Here is a 10,347-nt window from a genome sequence, read left to right on the forward strand (position 1 = left end):
TTTTTTTTTTCCATGAAATATACAACACTATGGTTATTGTAGGCGTGAAGTCTCAGACATTTTGTCACATATAACCTTCTTTCAAGGAGACAAAAATAGACTTGACACTCAGCAGGTCTGAGTTTCGATAGCATCACTGTTTCATTCTGTTTCTCGTAGCTGTGGACAGTCAAACTGGACTCATCCGCAGGCTTAATCTGTCAGCACACGTCACCTTCTGCAGATTAACAGGGGGCTGTTTGTCAGTGTGGGTTTCCGGTGTATCTGACACAACAAAAAGAGGTTGTGGATGGTGGTTAGTTTTACTGGCAGCTTTGTTTTCTTTAATGTTTCAATGGAAACTATATAACAGAATCTCTAACCTTTACTTGATCACTTTGTCAGAAAATCAATATATTTGCTTTATGTAAAGCTGCAGATGTAAAAAGGGTAAACACAAAAATAGTTTGTTTGACCCAAATTCAGGCTTCACTGCAGTTTACTTCATACCTTCATTTCTGAGTTACCCGAAGGGCTAAACCAATAGGTCATACAGTGACAGAAGATTGGTGACTATTAAAAACAATGTCTAATTTTGACACAGAATGGAAAGGCAGCTATGTAAAGTAATGGACTGCAAAACTGAATTTATCTGCAGGTCCAATCTCTTTGCACGTATACTTTGCACAAGTTTGAAGGGGCTGTTTGACAGTCTGCATTTCCTGTAACTCTCACCACTCAAAAAGACGTTGGGGGTTCGGTTTGGCCATACTGTCCACTCAGTTTAGTCTTATAAAAGCACGTAAGTTATTTACTAACTAAATAATTAACTAACTTTAGATAACCAATATGTCCAATTTTCTTCTTCAGATAAATGTCTGCACCTTATAACTGAATGTAAAATAATAATAATAATAATAAAAGTCCCAGCCATTGTAAATTTGGTAAATTCATACTGGAATGTTTTTATTCTGAATGTTTTGATGCGGGTAGGTTGAGAAACCCCCCTTTTGAGTTGACTCCTTACTATAACTCAATAATAAAACACTGTGGCTTCAAGGATTGTCTCAAGAAATCTATGAAGGCTTGTATTGTTCCTGGTGAGTCATTGATGGTGTTTGAAGCCTGTCTGGTTCATAATGAGATTTGAGTATTTTCAACAGATTCAGACTGCAATGCTCAGCTCACATGCAGATCCTAAGTGCTGGTGATTTGTGAGTTTGTGTGTGATATTAGGTGCATTTTGAGTTTGTGAGAAAACTGTTTTACACATGTGGGAACATTTTGATCCAATAGAGCACATGTGTCAAACTCAAGGCCCAGGGGCCAAATCTGGCCCGCCTAGGCTTTTTGTGTGGCCCTCAAGACTCCAGACACCAAATCAGTCCACCCAGTTTTCGGTTATTGATTCTGTGATTGTGGAAATTTACGTAAAATCAACAGATTGCTGTGTTTTTTCCCTGCTAATGCATAACTGTAAGTTTATTGCAAATTTTCCACAAAAATGGCCAAAAACATTGGATTTAACTCCACAGAAAAAAATTCTAAATGACAAAATATGACAATTGGGTTGTACTGGAAAAGAGGCACAGAAAAATTACTTTGTTTTGTCAGGAAGGAAGGTATATGTTAGATTCTTAGGGAATGGGAGAAAGAATATAACTGGTACTTATTGTTCAGGACTAAAACTTCTGAGTTCAGAGTCAAGCTCCTACACCGCAGATGTTTTAAGGTCAGAATATGTGCTGAAGTCTGAAGCCTGGGTTTTCCTCTTCCTCTTTGGTCTCTGTGATGGCCGATGGATTTCCAGAGCCGCGTAGCAAACATTCTCATCCTAAAATTCAAGATGTTTTTTTTTTATTTGTATTATTATTAACAAATGATGGGGCCTGATATTTTAGCTAGACTATCAAGCACAAACCTGTCCTGGTAATATGTCAGTTAAAAATTACGTTGATTTATCATACTCAGATTAAATATAAATAGTGTTTTTACCTGTGTTTCCCTGATTTGTCTTCTTGTTTCAAGTTTCCTGTTGTTTTCTTGAGCTTTTTTAGCTTTAGGAATGAATGTAAAACGCTGAGGTTAATTCTCAGGATCAAAGAGTCATTATGACAGCTAGAAATAAAAAAATGACAAAATTCACAAGTACCTGCTTTCTTGTAAAAGAGATAAACCGTAACTCCGGAAATGAGGGCAAAAAGGACAGAAAGAGCTGGACAGAGGGAAAAGAGCATCTTCCAGCAGGCAGCGCAGCCCTCCACAGTCTGGGTAATATTTGAATTACAAACAGTTTGATCTGTATTGAGAACAAACATTTTTCAAAGTATCAATTAATGTGTAATCTTTTCATTTCAGCAACATATCAGACAGTAAAATTTTTGCTTTGGGGTGGACCAGTCAGAGCAGAGACTTAAAACTTTTAGATTCAAGGCAGAAACTTGAATCTCCACAGAGTTAAATCTTTAACTCTTTAGCTAAAGATTAACGAGGCGGAAAGGTGACTTTCTTTAAAATATTCCTGAAAAAGTTAATTTCCGCATCTCAATTCCATACAAAGTGAAGCACATTATATAGACTAATTTTGCACAGACTGATGCTTTCAAGCCATTATTTCTGTTAATTCTAAAGCATTTTTTGTCATGAAAAACCGAATTTATACCACATTTATATATTTATTTATCAGCCCAATGAAAAAGACATTTGTAATTCAGAAATTTGGCCTCAATGAAATGTACATTTAATACCTGCTTAATGGTTGCTGCATTCAAAGCTTACTTTTGATCCAACAAAAAAGCCTCACCAGAACTACATAATCTAGCTAATTGAATACGACTGGATATAAAACCTGAGCTGGTATATGATTTAATAAGCATCATGTCTTTATTTGTTTTGTTTTTTTTATATAAATTTTTGAGTAATTATCTACTACTAAGAATGTAGCTGCATCCTGGAGCCATTAAATTAAAGAGGTTGCGAGTAAAGTTTAATAATTCCAAAAATTATATTTTATTTTATTGTGAACTATGAATGAAGTCACACTACTTTGGGAATATTTATCAACATAACTGTTTCCCCCAGGGTATCCATTATCTAACCATATGTAAAAATTGCAGAGTGACAATCACACAAAAAATTTCAATTTTGTTTCAGCATTTACACAATAAATAAAATGATGTTTCACATTGTTGAGGTTTTTGAAAAAAATATTAAAGCATTTTAAGGATGATTCAGCAAAATTGTTTTTCACAAACAAGATAATCACATTTTACTAAAACTTCTAAGTGTGAATCTTGTGCTGATTTTGCTATTTGTAAATTTGTTTTTCCTCCTCTACATTTGTCTCCATATTTTGTCAGGTAATTCGATTTTCATGATCACTTTTATTTACACTTTTCATGTAATTAAAAATAATTACTTACCAAGTGTAATCTTTGTGGTGATGTTGCCGTATTGGTAGATTGTCTTCTTCACCATGGTTTTATTTTCGTATAGTTCCACCTTTGACTCTTCAGTTCCACAGTAATAGAGCCCTTCATCAGCATTATTGGCTTGCACAATCAGCAGGTCATAGGAATCAAACGTAAAGTTCTTCAGAAATTTGAAATTAGGAAATTTCTTTTCAGTTTCTAAATCAGTCTTTACATTTAGAACAAGAGTTGGTGTGTCTTCATGTGAGGAATTCTTGTACCAAACTATATACACTCCAGATGACTGCTTGCAGTCACAGTAGAGAAGGATGTTTTCTCCAGGTCTGGCAGTCATCTGGACCTCTGATGTAGAAATTGAAAAGTGACTCCATAAAGTTACTCCTGGAACAGAAATACAGTAATAAAATTTTCTTCAGATAAATTCTAGCAGAACAACATTCAAATATTACGTATAAAGTAAAAATACGTGAAATACTTTCTATGTATTTCCCATACACTGCTATTCAGTCATTAATTAAAATTTAAAATTACCGAAGCAAATCACCAGAGCGACATGTAGCTGGTTCATGGTTAACGTTGACCTGGAGCTGAAGGGCAGTTTCACAGCCTTTATTTGCGGATATACTGATGATGTTGTGAAACTTTTTCCATTAAAGGAGATGTTGCTGCTGATTGGTTGATCGAATGGAACATTGTATTGTGTGGTCTGTATTTTGGTAGTGGTGTATAAAGTGAAGTGTGACTTGTTTTCAGTTTCTGCTTTGTGAAACTATCATAAAAAAGAAAAACAATCAAAACAAAGAATAGAGAGGTTTCAGTTTGGAGGTAGGTTTTAGTTGGTCTACTGAAATCCAAACATGCGTACTGTTTTACTGAATTGTACACATTATATGTTTTTGCTCGTTGTGTAGATCATCTTTCAATAATTACAGACCCTTTCCAAAAAAATGTTATGGAAAAGTAAAATTCCATTTAAAATGTTAAACTTTCGTAGATTATAGATTCAAGACCCACGGTTTAAACAATTTCAAGCATTTGTTTGTTTATTGGGCTTCCAGCAAATAAAACCCATAAAAACAGGAATTAAAAAAATTACAATACTCTGAAGAAATCAGCCTTAACTACTTCTCAGTTTTTGCAGAAAGAAATAAAAATGACAATATTTGTTTTTAAACATATTGTTTTAAAACAACATATCAGTCTTCAATACTTGGTTGGGAATCCCATTGCCTTAATGACTGCCTCAATGTAATGTGACATTAAAACAATCAGCCTGTGGCGTTACCTGGGAGTTATGGAAGCCGAGATTTCCTTGATGCTTGCTGTCAGCTCTTCGTTGTTGTTGGATCTGGTGTCCTTCGTTTTCCTCCTGAGAAAACCCCACAGATTCTCAATGGGGCTTGAGAACCCCATTGAGAATCTATGGCCAGTCAAGCACTGTGATGGTCCAGCTGGAAGATGAAATCTGCAGCTCATCACTGTAACAGTCTACCAGAATGTTTTAGAGGAATTATGAAGTCCTAACAATCTGGTTGACTGTTGCAGTGACCATGGATTTAAGAAAGCAGAGTTTACCAACACCTTCAGTGGACAATGCACCCAAATCCTGACTGATATTTCACACTCAACCTCAAGTACTTTGGGTTCAGTTCCTCACTCATCCTCTTCCAAGGTTTTGGTCCCTTGGACCTTGTTTAACAAATGAATTGTACACTTTACTTTCATTGGAAAAGAGGACCTTGGACCACTGGCCAATAGTCAAGCTTTTCTTCTCCTTGGCCCAGTTGACTCGTTCGTTTCCTATGTTGGCTCAGGTTCAGAAGTGGTTTGACCCGAGGAACCCGACAGCTGTTGCCCATTTCCTGGATGCGTCTGATGGTGGTGGTTTTTGAAGCTGTGACTCCGGCCTCATTCCACTCTTTCTGGATCTCTGCCAGGTTCTAGAATCTTCTTGGTTTGATAATCCGTTGGAGTCCACAGTCATCTCACTGGCTGATGCATCTTCTCCTGCTACATTTTGCCCTTCCACTAGACTTTCAATTGATAGGCTTGGATACAGCATTCTGTGAAGGTCACAGCCTCCTTAGCTATGACCTTTTGTAGCTTACCCAATATAAGGGTATCAAGACTTCCCCATATTGAACCAAACTGAGACAACTGAACCAAACTGAAGCAATCCAATGAGACTTGGTGGTGCTTTGAGTTTAGTAGATGACTAGTGTGTCAAACTCAATTTACAACATTCATGCCCTGTAAAATTTGGGTTGATTTCTTCAGAGTATTCTGATTTTTTTTAATTCCTGTTTTCATAGGTTTTATGAGCTGGAAGCCAAAATTATGTAACAACAAACAAATACTTGAAATCGTTTAACCTGTGGACTTTGAAAGTGTAACTTTTTGAATAGAATTTTGGGAATTAAACAACTTTTCTGTGATATTCAACTTTTTTGTAAAGGGTCTGTAATTATTTAAAGATGATCTGCACAACTAGCAAAACATATGATATGTACAATTCAGTAAAGCAGTATGCATGCTTGGACTTAATTAAACAACTTTTCCATGATATTCTAATTCTTTGGAAAGGGTCTGTACATAATAATAATATATTTTATTTGTATATTTCCTAAGCAGTCAAAGACACGCTGCAGGAGTCAAGTTAAATTACAGACAGAACACTAAGTACATCAAACACTTAAAAACATAGCACGTTAAAAAAGAAACTACAAAAAAAATAACATAAAAATTCAGGACCATAGTCATACATAAAAAAATGATGTGATATAACATTTCCCCCAAATGTTTTTCAGTTGATGTTGTCTGTGGTTGTTTTATTTTTATTTTGGACCAAATTTTGCCTCCTCATTGTTGGTAAAATAGTGGTTGAAATTGCCCATTTTTTTGTATATATACATTACTGGAGACAGGTCAGTGTCTTTTTTTCCCTTTTTCATGAGTCATTTTTTGAATGTGGACAGGTGCGCACAATCACAGATGTATTTGGGAACAGAGAAATATTCTATTAGAATTTTTCAAGATACAATTTTTTTCTTTAATAATAAAACCCAACTGTTGATTTAAATGCAAAGATGTGTTGAACCCCAAATTCCTGAGGGTGTGTGTCCTGTAACTTTTTCAACCCACCTGGATGTATGTTCAGGGTTGTTGGGATGTCCACACTCCCCAGGTCTGAAGTCTTTTTGCAACATCAAACCATCAAACTGGATCCTCTCATGAACTCTTTTGCATGTAGGCCAGTTCACGTTTGGTTACATGTGGCTGGAGGAGATTGGCTAGAGTGGCCACATGGTTTTAATATCCTTTCAACTGATTCACCCATCTAAATGTTTTGTTGGACATCCATAACAAGGAATATGAAAACAATCTTGAAATACAAAATCATAGAATAAGAAAAAAAAATCTAAATTAATTAAAAAGAAATAACTGCAAACACACAAACACTTCAACCGGTGTCTCCTCAGACTGGATGAACCAGAACTCTCTGAAAAATCTGTAAGTCCTAAACTTTCTGTTACCAGAATCATTGAGTCATTCCCTGAAAGTGAACATTAACTTCTTACATCTTTAAAAGTTATTTAGAGGTGTAAACATCACAGCGATGAACCTCTGACTGCCACTTCTCCCTCTGGGCAACCCACAAAGGACTCTTGTTGCATCATTGTTTGCAACTTGCAGCTTGTTCAGGTCACGTTGCTTGAAAGATACCCACAAGGCGGCAGCATATAACAGTGTGCAATAAGCTTTAGGTTAAGGAAATAAATATCCAAAGATTGTGATGTAGGATTTTAATTAGCAATTAGACCACGTTTGCACAAAGCTATTAATAAAGACTATGTTGAGCTGTTTTTTCCTCTTAACAATTTGTGTCTATGTTTCATAGCATGATGCAAGAGTTCAGAAGTGACTGGAGGTTTGGCTAGATTAATAAAACTAATATATAATGGTGAAATGAAGAGGGTTAGAATGCCCAATAGATTCACACCATAAAACTCGCCACTGCTATTCATATAAAGTCAAAGGACTTTTGTTTTAATCTGTATGAAAACTTGTGCAAGCCTCTGTGCATCACAATAGAGACATTTCAGCTAAAATATGTATTGTGTGGTAGAGAAATGACAATAATTAGAACCAAAATAAAGAGGGGTTCTTTTAAAATTCATGCAACCCTGATTGACTTTGCTCTTATATTCCCAAAGCCTTTTCTTTTAGAAAATATCTGCCTCTAGATATCATTTTTCTGTTTATTGATCTTATGCATTTCTTAATGTTCATAACAAACTACTACTACTACTACTTTTAAAAAGCTGCTTCTGGAACATTTTGTGTGAATCTTTCATTTGCAGAAGTTCAATCTAAAAATCAAACAAACTTCTTATTGAGTTTATTTATAGATGTGTTAACTTCGTTGTTTATGCAGATGTGTGAAATAAGACAAAATTGAAAGCAAAGTTAGCCTTCAACCACAACCTCTGCTCAGTAAAACAGGAAATCCACAATGACAAGAGTCCTCCACACTTCTGCAGAGGACAGACTGCACTTTCAGACTGCAGCAGTTTCACTGTCCAAGAGGAGAGATCAAAAACAAAGACACAAAATGCAGCAGAAATACATTAAGCGTTAAGAAAAATGAAAACAAATTTAATATTAATTTCTGTATTATCACCTTTCCAGGAAGTGTTTTTTTACTTTACATGATAAATAGATAACAATACTCCAAAACTTATTTTCTTTGTTTTCTTGCTTTATTTAATAGTTTTGTTTTGATGGTCAAACTTGCAAACATGTTTTATGTGTCCACACAAGCTGTATGTACACACTGATAAGGCATAATATTATGACCAATGTCATGTGAAGTGAATTACTCTGATGATTTCTTAGCTATGTTGACTGTTAGTCAGTGTTTTTGTGTCCTCAAAATGATAAATTAATGATTTGAGTGAGTCTGACTAAAGATAAAATGTGATGACTTGACAACTGGGTCAGCGCATCTGCAGGACTGACCCTCTGGTGGCGAGATCCAAGTCTCGGTGACATCTATTCACAGAGGCAGGGACACTGGTATACTGGCAACAGGGCCATGGGTAGGGCAAAGGTCACTGACCCTCATAGTTCAACGCAACAGGCAAGCTAATGTAGCTTAGGATATCAGCTATGAATATTAATCCATTTATTTGAACCTTTCTGAACTGGATTAGTTCTTCATATGAATGAACTGGAACAACATGCATTGATGTCAGCTTCACACATGTTGGGCTTGCCTCCAGGATATCAGCGTTTTCCACCACTGTTCTCTTACCAGGACCAGATTTTACTTGGAAACTTCAGGTTTCTGTCTTACACTGAAATTTTTAAAGAATTTCAAATACTTTTGAACTGGGGGTTAGTTCTGATACACATCACATAAAAACAGATGGGCCTGGCAGCAATTGTCATTCATTCATTCATTCATTCATTCATTCATTCATTCACTCATTCAATCAGAACCAAATTAACAAACACTGAGATCAGAACAGTTTAATCTTCAATTTTCATGTTGTATATGACATCAGTAAAGATGCAGAAGTCTGATCTGTGGATCATTCTCTTCTTTTTTTTCTGAAATGCCAGATGGACTTCCAGGGCAGCAAAGCACACGTCATCCCTCTGAAATTAAACATTTTTATTCGCAAAGTTAGCAACATTGTTAGATAATAAAATATGTGTAGAAAAAAATTGCGATCCATCACAGAAAACTCTAACTACACTTTACCAGGTCCATGAAGTATAGATGTTTGAATTATTTAAGTTATTTAATTACCTCTGTTTTTTCTGTTGGTCTCACGGAGTCACATTTCTCTTCCTTATCATGCGGTGTTTCTGCAGCAGAAATGAAAACAGGAGTGATGCGAGTTAAGTATCAAAATACTGCGATCTAAATGTAAATTTGAAAGCATACTTTTGCCAGCACCTGCTTTCCAGCGGAGAAAACCAAAAATTGAGGTCAAGAAGGTGGAAAAAATAAAAACAGCAGGACAGAGAGAGAAGAGCAGCTTCCAGCACAGACCGCAGTCCTCAAAAGACATGGTCTTATTTGAAGGAGCAACACTGGAATCTGTATCAAACAGAAAGCACCAATGAATTTAAGTTGCATTATTTGTTGGTGATCTTTAGATTAAATTTATTATTATATGTAAATATTTAAATAATCAATCAGAAAATCATGTAAAGCCAATGCTAGACATACACTAATGTAAAACATTAACAACTTCAACACTACTGATGTAACCATTTCCACAGATGGACCTAATCTTCCACATTTCTGTGTAACAGTTTTTGATAATGACATAAGATGTCTTGATTTTTATTTGTGGGCAAACGATGCAGCATAAGAGTCACAAATCCAGTCGATACTTAGACATTTTCTTTATTTTGTTTTAAGCATCACACAGTATTCTCTCACAGCATAATGAGTCATAATGATAAAATTAAACAAATATAATCAGAAACATTTTATCGAAAAAGTAAATGTGTGTTATTAATTTTAATATTAATATTATTCCGAACTATTACAACCAAATAGTGTTTTTGTCAGCCTATCCTCCCTACTGAATGTGAGTGGTACGTGATGGTGCATTATTTGCATTAGTTTGTTTTACACTTCTGCAGTTACACACTTTATAATAATTAGACTTCCATAATCAATTTTTACAGTCAGAAGTATTAGAAATAGTTACTTACCAAGTGTAATCTTTGTGGTGATGTTGCCGTATTGGTAGATTGTCTTCTTCACCATGGTTTTATTTTCGTATAGTTCCACCTTTGACTCTTCAGTTCCACAGTAATAGAGCCCTTCATCAGCATTATTGGCTTGCACAATCAGCAGGTCATAGGAATCAAACGTAAAGTTCTTCAGAAATTTGAAATTAGGAAATTTCTTTTC

General features: G+C 35.4%; 1 protein-coding gene across 1 annotated transcript; it reads right to left on the reverse strand.

The window, feature by feature from the left end:
• Window positions 1–1,017: 1,017 nt before the first annotated feature.
• Window positions 1,018–4,295, reverse strand: LOC106952692 (uncharacterized). The gene is made up of 5 exons (XM_015040978.1): window positions 3,942–4,295; window positions 3,402–3,791; window positions 2,132–2,278; window positions 1,975–2,036; window positions 1,018–1,813 (listed from the first exon to the last, which is right to left on the reverse strand). The coding sequence occupies exons 1-5, from the start codon at window positions 3,976–3,978 to the stop codon at window positions 1,691–1,693; spliced, it is 759 nt and encodes a 252-aa protein (XP_014896464.1). The 5' UTR covers window positions 3,979–4,295; the 3' UTR covers window positions 1,018–1,690.
• Between the last annotated feature and the right edge of the window lie 6,052 nt (window positions 4,296–10,347).

The sequence above is a fragment of the Poecilia latipinna genome, unplaced genomic scaffold (assembly GCF_001443285.1).
Source record: "Poecilia latipinna isolate Pla-1442-1.1 unplaced genomic scaffold, P_latipinna-1.0 Scaffold535, whole genome shotgun sequence".
NCBI lineage: Eukaryota > Metazoa > Chordata > Actinopteri > Cyprinodontiformes > Poeciliidae > Poecilia > Poecilia latipinna.

Coding starts and splice junctions, on each gene's coding strand:
- LOC106952692 (XM_015040978.1), bottom strand. CDS start 3,978: ATGAACCAGCTACATGTCGCTCTGGTGATTTGCTTCG. Junction 2,279..3,401: donor CACCACAAAGATTACACTTG/GTAAGTAATTAT, acceptor TTCTCAATACAG/ATCAAACTGTTTGTAATTCA. Junction 2,037..2,131: donor TCTCTTTTACAAGAAAGCAG/GTACTTGTGAAT, acceptor TCATTCCTAAAG/CTAAAAAAGCTCAAGAAAAC.